This window comes from Neolamprologus multifasciatus, chromosome 6, assembly GCF_963576455.1.
Source record: "Neolamprologus multifasciatus chromosome 6, fNeoMul1.2, whole genome shotgun sequence".
NCBI lineage: Eukaryota > Metazoa > Chordata > Actinopteri > Cichliformes > Cichlidae > Neolamprologus > Neolamprologus multifasciatus.
The window spans coordinates 15,721,641-15,737,350 of NC_140444.1; the positions used below are offsets into that span (position 1 = coordinate 15,721,641).

The following is a 15,710-nucleotide window of genomic DNA, read 5'->3' on the forward strand; positions in this document are numbered from 1 at the left end:
CCTCCCCCTTCTCTTCTCCCTCTGCCGAGCCACAAACCACACCCCTAACTCCAACAGTAGCTTTATTTGTTTATTTATTTGTAAGAGACCCTGCACAAAAGCCAGCCAGAGAATTGACACATTGTGCCAGATTTGATTAGCGTTTACACTTATTACTATAGCAAGTGTAACCCACAATCAGACTTGCAGCTCAAAGGGCAACAGTGTGTGAAAGGGAAACATAGATTTTCTTTATGGAAGAGAATCCAAACATGTTGTACTGCACTTTTGTGAGAGAGGCTTTGCTTTTTTGAAAACAAGACAAAGTCTCAGCGGGCAGCGCTGACTTATTGTCTGCCTTTCAAAAACTGCCTGTAACCATAGCAACCGTAAATGTTAGGTTTTACCATTTCTAGCCATGAGACAGTTGTAGTAGGATTAACTGACAGCGTGTGTGCACAGGACATTTTCTAGCCTAAGGGCATTATTTATATAATAATTTTTGTGAAGTTGTCCATTTTTCCTCTGAGTACTATGACAAGCTGATGCAGCTAAAGGCATTTTTCCTGTCCAAGCAATCTTTGAGATGTCAGTCACAAACAAGTGAACCTTTTACCATTCTTTCGATTTGCCAGTCTGCAGCACAGACCTCTAAACCATAAAGCAAGAAGAGAAAAATCCCAAGATGATGCATTTTAGTATGTTGAGCTAATGAAAGTGTATTTAAGGTGACCATGGCTTAGGCAGTAGAATAGATTTATCGGTAATTGGAGGGGTGGTGTACTTTTTTTTTATCAATGGGTCCTTTAGTCTGCATGTCAAACGTACCTTGAAATTGCTCATCATTTATCATCTGCGTATGTGTTTGGGGGGTATATTGTAGCATTATATGAAGAGCTGTGTGAATGAGTAGAGCACTTTTAGTGGTCAATAAGATGAGAAATGTGCCATACAAAATCCAGTCAATTCCTCCTCTATACAGTGATTTCAAAGTGCCTTAAGGTGCTTCTGTGAAGATGAAAAACCAAAGACGAGGAAAGCGAGAAAATTGTTCCACCTTTAAGTGGAACAAGGACAAGACTTTAATTCAAAAAGCTTTCATGCAATCAGGCATCATTATGACAAAACTAAACGCGTGAAAAAATCAATCAGGCAAGCTTTTATTTTTGATCTGGGAAAGGCAAATGAAAAATAGATTAATATCACCTGCTTTATTTATGAAACTATGCAGCTAATTGGTGTAAATATTGATTCCAGCTTGCACCAGATGATGCCTGGAAGTGCCCCCACTGTAAGCAGCTTCAACAGGGTATGGTGAAGATGAGCCTGTGGACTCTGCCGGACATACTGATCCTCCATCTCAAGCGCTTCCGTCAGGTAGGCCAGCTTCAAAGTGGTCTCAAGTGAAGACAAGCATCTTTCATCTTGATCATTACATTACTACTACAGTCATCAAAATCATTTATTTAAAAGATGTCTATGGTAGTAACAAACACCTGAGGAACTATTATCTGACTCTACACAGACAATTTGACAATTTATAAAAGAGCCAGATACAGTATTCAAGAAATATGAATACACACCTTTGAAATGACTAAAATTAACGTGATTTCAAATAGCATCAACTTACAATAATAACTTTAAGGTTTTTTTGTAAAATGGATTGAAATAATTATTATTATTATAATTATTAAGTTTACTGTGTTTAGTCTAATTTAAAACACATTATGCAGACTACATTTAACACAACAGTGCAAAAAAAGCTGAATCTAAACACAACAACAAGTCTGTTGAATGCTGCAAGAAAGGAGTATACTTGTAATTACCAATTAACAACTAGTTATATGAACAGTCTTTTAAAGAAACCACAGCTGTCTAAAGGATTTGCTTTAACAAGAAAGCAGTTTGTGAGAACTCATCTGCATAAGAGAAGATCATTTTTATGGCTCAGTTAAGCCAAATATGTTTCCTGAAATACTAAATGAAAAGATGAGTTTAAGTGTAAAGAAATGTAGCCTTTAATGTTTTCAAAAGCACTGCAGCAAACAAGAAAGGAAAGCCAGATGAATACTGTGAAAGGGCCATTTGTGAGCAGTCATTGAAAAAGACAACCTCTCTGTCAAAGAGCAGCTCAGTATAAAAATGAGTAAAAATGAATTGTTTCTCTGTGGATGATGGCTATGTGAAAACATGTGTGTGATAAAATACTTGCCATAACAACTACAAATTACGAATTAATAAACTCATTATTGTGTTTACAGTTTCTCTTGATGGCCCAGTGTTGGATTCGATATTAGAAAGCCACTTAACAGTGACCTGTGTGTCATTCAAGCATGAAAAGGCACATAACTCAAGGCATAAACCAGTTTTGTGTCTACACATAGCAGACAATTTAGCAAAGAACCAATTTTATATCATATCTTCAAGCACTTTGTTACTACCAGCCTGTCACAAACAACCACAATTTGTTTCTTTTGCTTTAATTGAATCTATGAAAAATGCAAAAGATAACAAAGTTTAAGAGGGTGTTTTTGCACCAAGGTCATTCCTAAAGAGCTGTTAGCTGAAAACTTCTCATCATGATCTGCAGGAAACTGGACAAGCGGAAGGAAAAAAAAGACAAAAGTGGCCTAAAAGACAAAAGTAGCCTAAGTGCGCCCCCCCCCCCCCCCCCCCCCAAAAAAAAGGCTATCAGTAAGTCATGAAAGTCAAGTCCTTAAGAAAAAAGGATGGATGCAGTGATGCCTCTAACCCTTCTGTTGATCCAGCTAATGTTCATCGAAGCATAATCAAAAATGGTCTCAGTCAAAGAGCATCTTTCAAGAAACCATTCTGAGGAAAGGGAAACAGGGAGAAATGGGCTGAGGTATGGATTGAAAATCAGTGGCAACGGGTCTTTTATGCTTGAATGATTTATAGGTCAGTGCTAAGTGGCTTAAAACACAAACCAAAAGGCAAGGACTGGAATGAAAATGAGAGAAAAAGCAGTCAATATCCAAAGAGAAACTGAAAGATCCCCAACAGCCTGAAAAAACTATGCACAGTAAGCTTCTTTCCATCACCCTTTCCTCTTTAGTGAAATAGGCAAGCGCCATGTCACAATCATTGAAGCATGCCTCGTAGCCTGCTTCTTTAAAACCAACACCCCACCTTTCTCTGGCCTTCATGCATTATTCCAAACACGTATTATCATTATCGGTCTAAATCCCCCACACCCCCATTACCTTGCCACCGTGAAGTTCTTTAATATCCTGGGAGATCTCAGTCTGGAAAGTTAAAAAGGATTCAAACCTATGCATTTTCTTCCTCAACTAAACTCTGTTTAGAGCCATGGCAACAACAAAAAAGATAAAAGTGGTGTTTTTATGAATTCTGACTGTTTACTGAAAGGAAGAACATGAAAGAAGGCAAGTGAAAACAACTATGATGAAAGCAAATGTGCCACACAAATTAATTGATGGGACTTTCTAACCACTCTTTATGAAACATTCTGATGTTGTACATCGATGCAGGAAAAAACAAATGAAAACTGAAAGAGGACATGCAAAGGGTTGGTGTTACAGAAGGTGTGGGGTAAGATGGAGGCAGATGATGCATGAAGGGAGTGGATGAAAGAAGAATTAGTGATCAGCCACAGGCTTTTTCAGCCTCAGATATACAGATATATGCTTTTAGGATGGCTCATTCACAGAGGCCTGCCGTGGTTAGAATTTTTCTCACTGTCTATGTACACCAGGCCATATTTTTCCCCACACCTGGTATAATCAGAAAGCTGCTTTCTCCTTTTTGCTGTCTGGTGGAGTCTCTTATTATTATGTTTTTCCCATCTGTTCACATGGTAGCTTCTCATACCTTACTCATACTCCGTACTGCAATTTCATAGTAATTCAGCACAGGCTTTAGAGTGTGTAGGTCATTTCCCTAGCTGAGATCATTCGGTATGCACACCAGTTTCAGTTGTACTGAATCTCCTGCCATGACTGGGTTAAAATAAACCATGCCTTTTTGCTATAACTGACCCATCACTAGTGTTTTTTTGCTAAGGGACTACAGATAGAAATTAGGTTTCGACTTCGTTTGTGCGTCTCCCTGTAAATAAACATTTGAAAAACCCTTGACACGAACCCTTAACAGCTGCTTTCACAGGAGACTCATTAGTATCCCTTCGTATGCCTGGTTCTTCTTGTTCCTTGTTTCAAAAGTGAACCCTTCCCTTTTCTTTAGATGTTTGCTTCTCTCAGTTTTAATTAACACATTGTAAGTTATCAGTATGTTGTTGCAGCAGCTATGTTTGCTATGCCTAACACTGTAAGGTCATAACATGCGACCTTTTATTCGTAATTGGTTCACAGTAATCTTTTTAGTAACAGAGTAATACTACTATATTTAAGCTTGGACATGTTGCCAGCGTGCATAACAATTAAACTTTTGCCACGTTAGGAAAACATCTTGTTTTCCAGCACAGCTAACAAACAATATCCCGTGATCTGAAAAGGCTCCCTGTGTTTCAGAGAAACGCGACCAAACTGGTTTGTGTTAACAAAATGGTAGCATTTGTTAACCTTTACTTAACTAATCTGGTCTCATTTAAGCCATCACTTTGTTTTTTTCAATGGCCCTGACCAGGACAAGTTTAAGTCACAATGACACAGCTAATGGTTTTAGGAAACTTCAAATTTAATAAACAAAGAAACAAACAATCTTTTATCAGAGAGTTTACAATAGTTCTTCAATTTTCACTTACATTTGCAAACACATGCCAAGCTGATGGGAGCTTAAAAACATAAAAACATTGTTGCCACATTTAATAACATATCCTAACACAGAAATGACTGATAAATCAATGTTATAATGCCTATTTTTTCTCCAGAAGCCAAATTAATTTTCCCTATGGGCCACATACTGCGTATAGCATTAATGCCAAAAACCATGAACATCCCTGAAGATCCTTTCACTCCATATGTGCCAATATGCTCCTGAGACCCAGCCTATTCATTTATGTCCTCCGTGGATAGAATAGATGTAAGAAGTTATGTAGTGATGGGATTTTTCTTTTCACTTAATCTGTACAATTGCTCCGCACACTCCTGGGAGTGTAGTGCTGTAATATTTTACATTAGTGCTTAATACCGCCTTGCTGAACATAATAATTCCTCACAGTCATTACGGGTCTTACCTGGAACTGTTGAATGTTGAGAAACTGGGACTGCTGTGAGGGGCTGCACCAATAAGCTGGACTCATTTATGCTCAATATTAATCTTGTGTCCTTATAAACTGCTGCTGATGAGAACAGATGTTACAATTAGGCAATGAAAATGTAAAACAGGTATAGTTAAAAACACCAATATTTTAAGACAATTTATCAATTTAATCAATATTCTCAAAAACAACTGAGCAAAATGTGCATGTTTTTGCTAAATTTCAAATACCCTAAACTTTATTTTACTTTATAGAATATATTGTACTGCTATTTGACTTGTAGTTTCATGTATTCATGTGACGTTTTTCAGTTCTTTCTTCTTGTTCAGTGAAAGAGATCTAGTCTGTTTTTGGCCTGAACAAGTGCTTTTAAGCTGAGGTAGAAACATGAAGGACAGTCACATCAACAGCAAACGCAGCATCAGCTTTCCATTATGCATCTGACAGTTCTGGATGTCCTTTACCTTGTGTCTCACAAAATTGTTGAATTTTTGCTGTCAGGCTGCACACTGTTTTTAGCACTTTGCTCAGGTTGAACCCCCTGACGCCTGTGTGATATATATTCCCCGATAAACTCTTTTAGTTATGACATCAGCAACATGGTTAATTATTTTGCTCTGACTTACACAGCACCTCTTAGTGTATAATACAATGCCAAAATACCAATTTTAGTTGTGGGTTAATTTCACTTACTTTATCCTTCGTCCACTTCAAAAGTCCAACATTTTTCCATGTCAGATTTGGACAAAAATCAGTTCTAACACCTGTCAGTGTTTCCCATTTTCTATCAAAGCATGAACTCTCCTCCATGAACAAATCACTTCCTATTGTGCTGCTCAATTTCAAACTCTTTTGTTATTCCACCTACAAAGGGAAGTAGTATATGTGGGCTGTGTCGCAGGCACCACAGCTCTTGTCCAGAGCCAAGGACAAAAAGTCAGACTTCAGTCTTTTACACTTTGCTTGGAAAGAAAGAAGCAGAAAGAGGGAAGGCCCCATGAGTTAAGCCCTACTGATCACCTCACATTTCTTCAAAAACTCTAGTATCAGAGCCTGATTTTGGAGTTCCTGACTGACACACCTTTTCTCTCTGCATTAGAATTCAGTCAGTCAGTCTGCCAAAATCTGTACCAAGCACCGGCTTAGCATCAGAGACCAGAGCCAGTAATCTGCACAGCACAATTTCTAAGGTTGGGGGTTATGCAAGGCCTTCCATCATGATAAGGATCCAATCTCAGTAGGAGAGCTTCTATACTAAAAAGTGATTTGAATATAAAAACCATACTGAATCACAAGTATGTAAGAGAAAACTGCTGGGCACTTCTTTTACTGACCTAAAACTTTTGTTTTCTGATTCTGGTTACTTCTAAAGAGCCTCTGGAATAAAACTGACAGTAAGTAAAAGCAGAATTCATATTTCCAGTTGCATTTATGTTTCTTTGACATATGCAAATAGTTTGTCTTTATTTATTTGCCGTTTAATTCATTTGGCAGCTATTTGGTGGTTTTACTTTTGAATCTTTTTGTAGATGTTCAGATTCCTAACAGAGTAATATTTGCTTGCATATTCACTTGTTGTTGTAGAGCTTTGTGAATCTAAATGTAGGTCTAGCTTTTACTGCAGTTGATTCCAGTTGTTTGCTCACGAGCTGTTCTGTTTTTAACTTTGTCTTCAGCCACTGCTCAGTGAGATCAGGTGACAGACCTGGTCATTAAAAGTACTGACTTTACTTTCAAAAATCTCCTGACCAGCTTTCACTATATGTTTTGGTCAATTCATTTTCATTCAGATTGATTTATATAGGCGCAAATCACAACAACTGTTACCTCAAGGTGCTTTATATTGTAAGGTAAAGACTCTAAAATAACAGGGAAACAAAAATATTTATGTTTTAAAATTTTCAAATAAATTACATACCCAAAGCTGAAATATCTTAAAAGTGTGTTCAGACTCAGATTCTTTCTGTCAGGCTCGCATGTGTCAGTTGTTATGTTGGGAAATTCTATTACTGCACCACTCAGAACAGTCAAAACTTATTGTAAAGCTACTCAAGCATTTTCTTGCTTGAATGCTTTTCGTCACTCTCATGTTGAAAGGTGATTGTTGAGCCATTGTACTGGGTACACTGGTGTATGCCCTGTGAACTTCATACTGCTTGCCGCAGGTGCCCTCAAATCACTTTCTAGACACAACACATCTTTAAGGAAATGAACATTTTGTTTTCCATTGTAACTATAATCAACACAATGCTTTGTAAATCAATCAGTCATACGTTTCTCTAGATAGGGTCCCTGCTGTTCCTGTCACAGCAAAAGAGTGGATATAGAATCAGTCAAGCCTTTGCCAATAGGCAAAAATAGTAATTGCCACATTACTATTGAGAATTGCAAAAGAAAACAAAGTATTTCTAAGTATTTAAATTACAAAAATGTGCAAACATAATGGTGTGTATGGACTGTATGCATGAATAATAATTTTTGAAACAGGTTGGAGAGCGAAGGAACAAGCTGTCAACACTCGTGCGTTTCCCTCTAACTGGTCTGGACATGGCACCGCATGTAGTGAAGCGAAGCCAGAGCATGAAGAACCTGAATATGGGGCCATCACCATCTTCCTGGAAACAGCACTCAGGCCAACCACACCAAGCTGCTGACATGATGCTTCCTCATGAATTCCTGTATGATCTTTATGCTGTGTGTAACCATCACGGAGGAATGCATGGAGGACATTATACTGGTATGCAACAATGACGTCTTCTTATTGTTTTTCATACACACTCTTCTGTCATGCAGTTGGCACATCCACACAAATGAAGTTACTGCATAATATGGATATATACAAAGTGTGTGTGTGTGCGTGCACACGTGTGTGTGTGTGTGTGTTCCTGTCTAGCTATCTTTGTGAGGACCGAAATCTGCATTCTACTACACTTGTGAGAACCAACAGTCACTTGTGAGGACACACAACCCGGTCCTCACAAATTTAAAGGCATTTTTGAGGCTCAAAATGTGGTTTTAGTGTCAGGGTTACAATTAGGTTAGGTTTAGGGTTAGGCATTCATTTTTAATGGTTAGGGTAAGGGGCTAGGGAAAGCATTATGTCAATGAAGATCCTCACTAAGATAGCTGAACGGGGTTGTGTGTGTGAGTACATGTTTAGGTATCTTTGTGAGGACAGAAAATTGGCATGCCACTATACTTGTGGGGACCAACAGCCACTTAGAGGGACAAAATGATCATTCCCACGAGTTTGAAGGAATTTTTGAGGCTCCAAATGTGGTTTTAGTTTCACGGTTACAATTAGGTTAGGTTTAGGCTGAGGGCATTCATTTTTGATGGTTAGGGTAAGTGGCTAGGGAAAGCATTATGTCAATTAGATGTTCTCACTAAGATATGAAAATTAGTCTGTGTGTGTATGTGTGTGTGTGTATTACAACAGGGACCAGATTTAACTAGAATGCTAACTCCACAAGGAAGACCATTTTTCATTTCAAATGACAGTTCAGATCTCTCAATGACAAATAACATGCAACACTGAGTTATCCCGTCTTCTTTGGCAGATGTTTTTGACCAGTCAGTTTTAAGAAAGTCTATGCCCATCTGTCATACTCAGTACCTCAACAGACTAAACTGCTCTGTGCTGTTTTAATTTTAATTCGATACAACCCTCCAGCAGTCTGGGTCTCTACTGTCCTCAGCTCAGTGAACTGTGGTTCATCCCAATAGTCCTGTGCACAATAATTGCAAGTCGCTAAGTGAGTCCCTAAATGGGGGATGGATTTCCAATTTCAGGTACTGTCCAGGCTGCCATTTAGACTGTCAGTATGTGGAGGATTTTCAAACTTTGTCTGTCTGATAAGAATGATGTTGTTTTACTAATGGGTGGCTCCCCATTAGTAAAATAACATCATGTACGGTCTATGTGTAGTTTATGTACAGGCGGAACGCGCACTCAAAACCGGATCGCAACAAATTGGCGCTTTCGCGAGTACGTTTGCTGATAGTAACGCCATGTGATTCAGCTAATAGCACAAGGATTTCATCATTTGCGAAGCCACGCTGAAAATACTCAGCAATCTGTGCATTCATGAATAGATGTAATACTGGTAGCTTAGCTGTAGCATTTGTAGCTGAGTTAATAAGTCGAAATTTCGAGTTAATAAGTCGAAATTTCGAGTTAATAAGTCGAAATTTTGAGTTATGGATCCTTTTTTTTTTTGTTTTTGTTTTTTTTTTTGTGGCGGAAGCGGGCTTCCATAGGAGACTGAATACCATCAAAAGAAGAAAAAAAAACCCCACAATATACATTTCACATACATTTCTGGTTGAGGAAAGGAGGTTTTCCAAGATTTTGTGGTATAAAGCCCCACCCATTGGCTCCTCAATGCAGTGACGTTGTACTGTATCCTTAGCAGCACAACTTTTTAGTTATTTATTTTTAATCTTTATTTTCATTAAAAATGTAAATAACTGTCATGCATAATTTCATTACAATCAATACAAAACATTACATACGCACCATTCAATATGGCGGGCTCTGAAATAAATCAAATTTACATTTGAAATACAACAATAAAATTGAAGACTCAACTGGAGATTAGGAGAAAGCAGGTCTTCACCATGGCAGCTACCACTTTACATTTGCATTCTGTCCTGGTTCTTTTACCTGAGAGCCCAACAGTGTTATGCACAATAACACAATCTGTGGTGGTGTCCCTCATTTAACTAAGAAAAATAAATAAAATTGATCTGATTTTACTGGAATGAAAAAAAATAACAGCATCTTTAAACACATTTTTAAAATAAATCAAAATAGCACCTGAACAACAAGAAACTGTAGCTGGAGAGCAGCTCCGTGTGTCCAGGAATGGTCCTTGATGTATTCTGTCTTGCTGCTTTAACAAGCTGAGAAACATACACTATCAACAGTCTCTGCAGTGAAGGAAAATACAACTCACATTTAAATGTGAAGCTATTCTATGTACACTGTATTTACAGGCAGCAAAGAGATTATGTGCTATGGACCTCCCAAGGCTATGCATTTTAGGGGAAAAATGAGTTCATCTCCATATTGCATGCAATTTTCTGATAACAATTATGCGAGAAAAACATTATTTACCGTTGTTGTCTGTTTTTTATTCCAGCTTACTGTAGGAATTCAGTGGATGGTCAGTGGTATAGCTACGATGACAGCAGCGTAGACCTGGTGCAAGATGAGGAAGTGTGCACAAGGGGTGCTTACATCCTTTTCTACCAGAGGCGAAACACCATTCCCCCATGGTCAGCCAGCAGCTCCATCAGAGGTATGCTGTGAAATAGCAAGCAAACCAGACAACTGAAAGCATATAAGAGCTTGTGATTGTTTTTCAAAGGTCCTAAAAATGGTAGTCAATTAATGTCTGTACTTTCAACATACGTACCTTAGGCAGAAGTGGTTTTCAAGGACGCAAAGATATCTGTTTTGTCTGCTGCACTGTGCTCAGCAAAACGCACACGTCTGACACCGTATCTGATATATCTGAGCGTATCTGGTGACAGTTTGACAAAGATTCTTTTACACATACACCATGCACCATGTAGACAATACAAACTAACACATCCTGTTCTTGCTGAATGTGTACATTGAGTATGTGCAAAGTTTATTTACATTTAAATGGACTTTTTATGAGAGCAAGACTCCATAAATGGTGGGGTGGGGCACTTTTACTGCTATAGGAATAATTCAGAATAACAATGATTTTGCTGGACCACAAATAAATCATTAACAACAAACAACTTGTAAGAAACACAGTAAGATAATTGCACCTTGCTCTCTGTAGTCTCAAGCATGCATCCTACAATAAAGTACAACTGTAATCACTAATTAATCAAAAGTGAGACATAAGTGATCCCTCTTCTTCCTCTTTCACAGTAAGAGAGGAAAAATGTAATAAAAGTTGTTTTAATTGGATATTTATATAATACAGCTCCGTACGTGTCAAGTGGAAGTTGACTTGAAGAAATCAGCTGCCAATCCCATGACTATAAATGATGCAAAAAGATGTTTTTTTCCTAATACATACCACCTATCCCTGCGCTCCTGCCTCACTGACTTGCATCTTGTGAGCTGCTATGATACTGAGGTCTTTCAACCTTTGAAGTAAGAGCCGAATATGCTGGTACAAACAGAGAAGACCGTACTGTCAAGAACCTGCTTTGATTCACAGAAAACCACGGGTCTGTCAGATCTGCTCATTTAGCTCCACATGAAATGCTGAATGTGTAGCAAAGTCCTCTGTCAGACTGCAAAAAAGAAAAGAAAGAGAGAACTCATCCAAAATATTGTAAAGTCAGTTGTTTGACTCTTTTTTTAAATTGGAAATTATTAATTATTAAACTGAGATGAATGAACCGCATGTCACTGGTAAGAGTATGTTAAGAGCTAAAAGTCAGATTTAATAGTAGTAATAATTTTATGCAGCTAACTTTGAAACATTTTGCCATGGCAGCTCACTGAAGGCCATACACTCACTACAAATGTCAGAATGCCTGAAATCATTATAATACCAACCTTTATCTTTATGTAATCTCCTCTCCTATTGCCTTTTACAAATCCAAATAACCAGTGACCGCTTTCCATGTGGTGCACCGACAATACAAGTCAAAAAGACAAACTGTCTGAACATACAGTCATATGAAAAAGACAGGACTCCCTGAAGTCCTTTTAAAAACTAAGTACACTTTTAATGCTTCTATAGAAATTAAGAGGGTAAGCAGCAGCTAGGTGGTGCTAATCAAGTGCATTTAAGTAGTTATCATCAAGTCCAGACCTCGAACTGATTGAAATGCTGTGGCAGGGCCTGTGGGGTGCTATGCATAAACAAATGCCTGCAAACCTCAAGGAACTAAGCAGTGTTATAAAGAAGAAGGGCCAAAAAATATTCCACAATAATTTTCAAATTATCGCTGCTAGAGGTGGTTCTACAATATGTTGAATCATGAGCTGTGCCTAGTTTTTCACATGATTGGAGTCTGTACCATACTGTATGTAGTACTCCCAAGCAGTGGTGGTCAAGTTACTTAAAAAAAGTAATCAGTAACTAATTATCATTTGTTAGAAACTGGATAATACAACTGGACAATGATTCCAAGCCTGCGAATAATTTTTTCTTATTTTGCTATTTTGCTTGTAATTTAATGACCTCATCTGCAGTTTTTTTGTTACTGTTTGTTTTTCTTACTAAACTTTATCACTGAGAATTTTTGTTCTGATAAAGGTAATTACAAAGAAAAAAATATCTTCACAGGTGGCATGTGAGCAAGAATGTGGCTCTCCAATTATCTTGAAAGAAATGCAACCTTCTAATAAAAGCCTTCATAGGACTATGCAATTCATGTGCAAATAGACCCCTGCCTTGCAGTTTGGTATTTAGTGGAGTCATATAAACAGCAAATGCAAGATCTGCATCCATTCTTCCTCTGAGTGCCCTGGAATGTTCTTCTCCGTCTTCTCACAAAAGCAGGTCCCAAACTGTTTTCAGCACTATACCCAGGCTGAGCCATATGACTGTGTTTTGGTAGCCTATGTCACCATATCCTGTCTTATGCTGCTCCAAAACTACAAACAAATTTACTTTTATCAAGTTAGGTATTTTAGTTACAACATCAACATCGTGGTTAATTTTTATCAATAATTTACAGATCACCTCTTGTACAGCGCTTGGTTCATTTCAGTTATATTATATTTCAATTTTTGAATACAGTTTTATTTATATATAGCACCAAACCACAACAGGAGTCGCCTCAACACGTTACATATTGTGATGATCTTACAATAACTTAGAGAAAATCTTGCGTCCACTTCAAAAGTCCTGCATTTTTCCCTGTCAGATTTAGGCTGTTGGCAGTAACACCTGCTAGTTAGCCCATTTCAGCCCTATCAAAACATGCACATGTGCAAAGCATAAACTGCTGCCAGCTCCTCTGTAACCTTAAACTCAAAGTAACTGTACCGATGTCACTTCACTTTTTGCTCTCTTGCCCGGAGCAAAAAATGTCAGGGCAAAAACTCAACTTTTACACAGCACAGCACAAAACAAAATTATGTAGACTCTGTTATGGAACGGCTGTGTGCAGACAGGAATAGGACCCAAGGTGCAGACACTCTGAGGCAAAACTTGAACTCAAAACAGCTTTAATGTTAAACTCAAATATAACATAACTGGAAATATCAAAATAAACTTACACCGGCAGACTGACACAGCTAGATAAACGTTAGATCACAACACAGACAGAGAGAAACACAGGGCTTAAATACACAGAGGGAGCAATTAGGGAATGGGTAACAGGAGGGAAACACAGCTGGGGCAAATCAGGCCTAACGAGACAAGGGGAAGCAAAACCAGATACATTAACATCAGACAAGGACCTTCAAAATAAAACAGGAAACATGACACAGACTGAACTAAAGACACAGACTAACACGCGGGCACTGCAACAGAGGGAACAGAGATGTGGGACCAGGGCAGACACAGACACTGACTGGACACGGGGATATAGCAAACAGGGGAGACAGCAAATAAGGATTACACAGAGACAAACCATAAGACATAACTCTAACGAAGAAACCAAAGAATAGAAAAGATAAATAATACAATAAACTCAAAACCCTGGGTCAACGACCCAGGCATCCTAACAGACTCTAAGATTCAATTCATTAATTTTCTTTGTCCAGGGTCATGGGAAGGTTGAAACCTATCCCAGCTAACTCAGAGTGAAAGGCAAGGCACGCCCTGGATAGGCTGCCAGTCTGTCGCAAAGCTATTGCAGAGAATGTTCACTTTCATACCTATGGCCAGTTAATAATCGCCCATTTACCTAACATGTATGTCTTTGGATTGTAGAAAAAGCTAAATCATTTGGAGAAAACCTACACAGACACAGGGAGAACATGTTACAGTAACGCCACATAGAAAGTTAAAAAACAAATGTTGCTGAAAATCACTGGACTTCCTGTTGATCCACTGGCTACAGATTCTCAAAGACCTTAAACCTAATGCTCTCCTTTGCGTTGTAATGAAGGATGAACTACCCTAAGTACTTGTATTCTTCTTACTGTATTTTGTATAGGAAGAGGAATTCTCCATCTATAGCTCATATGATCAAAAGTTGTAACATTAGTTGGACTATTCTGAAAATGTTTACTTGCATGATAAAATGATTTAAAATGATAAAAGTCTGGAGAGTAAAACTAGTTAACAGAAATAAAGCATATTCTATTTAGATCCCAAAGACATATACAACCAGTACTTAATATTATTGGTTAATAGTACTCTAAATGTACTCATTGTCTAAATATCTTACCTGGTAAAATATTTGCAAATGGTAGCAAAGAACTAAGAAATGCCTGTCTGCTGTGCACATTGCTTTGACAGCTGTCATTCATTCTTCTTTCAAGACGTCTGAGAAACTTCACTTTTTTTAATCTAACCACATACTTTTTTATTTTTTAGTGATTCAGAAAAACAGTCTGACATTAATTGCTGAGTCAACACTATGTGAAAATATATGTAAAGAGCAACATTAGACAGTAATCCTTGTAAAACTCAGCTATTTGAGAGTTGCTGAATTGCTGTTAGAGCTGGATAAGTACCTGTTCAATCATTATTGAATTTCTTGGTGAAATTAGTGTGACTTGCATTTCAAAAGATTTATTCTGCCTTAAACAGGATCTTCGTCGAGAGGCAGGTTTTATTTAAATGCTTTTTTGAAAAAGACATTGATTATCACTGGCCCTGGCAAATGTGCCTAATGTGATTTATTTTGCAAATAAATGTTTGTTCTTCACACATTGTTAACTTAATTATTGGGGGTGGGGGGGAGGGGGGGTCAGGAATGTAATTATGGATAGATTTCATTTACTATTAGTATTTGCTCCCTTTATTCTCCCTCCCTTGTATAATTCACTTGCCTACTTTTGCCAGAAATTATAAATAATTCCAAATTCCAGAGTAAAAGAGCAAACCAGACATACAGCAGCTAATGGTTGACATGCATCTTTCTAGAGAAAATGATGCAGGACAGAGGGGCAAAGTCCACTTTGTAGACTGATTCTTGAAACTTATGGGTATTATAACTATGGGAAGTATAAGAGCTCCATATCTCAGATGAAAAATAAAATAACATAGAATTTCTAAACAGCATTTGTGCTTTTCCATCGTCCAACGTGTGCAATGTTAAATAAGTGGAGTATTCTTTATGTTCCTCCTCTCAAACCTTTTTCTCTGTGTCATAGGCTCCACAAGTTCATCAGTGTCAGACCACTGGCTAATCAGGCTGACGGGGGACAGTAAGAGAGGCAGTCTGGTGTCTCATACATCCACCACCTGTCCATCTTCCTTACCTGACTCTCCAGAGTCTCCAGTCTTCCTGGACAATGGCTTCAAAGATGAAAGAGGTAAAAGGACCACTGCTGTCAACAGACTTGTGTTTTATTTATAATTAAAAAAACGTGTTTGGTTTTTTATTTAAAGCCTAAAATATTTCCCTCTCT

General features: G+C 37.9%; 1 protein-coding gene and 1 long non-coding RNA gene across 2 annotated transcripts in view; one reads left to right on the forward strand and one right to left on the reverse strand.

Annotated features, from left to right (window-relative positions):
* The window catches only part of usp43a (ubiquitin specific peptidase 43a), a 126,094-nt gene that overhangs the window by 108,286 nt on the left and 2,098 nt on the right, over positions 1-15,710 (forward strand). Inside the window, exons 12-15 of the mRNA XM_085161675.1 lie at positions 1,237-1,356; positions 7,667-7,916; positions 10,324-10,482; positions 15,453-15,614. Coding sequence (XP_085017801.1) covers positions 1,237-1,356; positions 7,667-7,916; positions 10,324-10,482; positions 15,453-15,614 — 691 coding nt within the window. The remainder of the gene's footprint in view (positions 1-1,236; positions 1,357-7,666; positions 7,917-10,323; positions 10,483-15,452; positions 15,615-15,710) is intronic.
* On the reverse strand, positions 9,539-10,821 carry LOC146516697 (uncharacterized). Its single transcript, XR_014874383.1, has 3 exons — positions 10,600-10,821; positions 10,299-10,487; positions 9,539-10,084 (listed from the first exon to the last, which is right to left on the reverse strand). It is a non-coding gene; the product is annotated as an uncharacterized LOC146516697 (long non-coding RNA).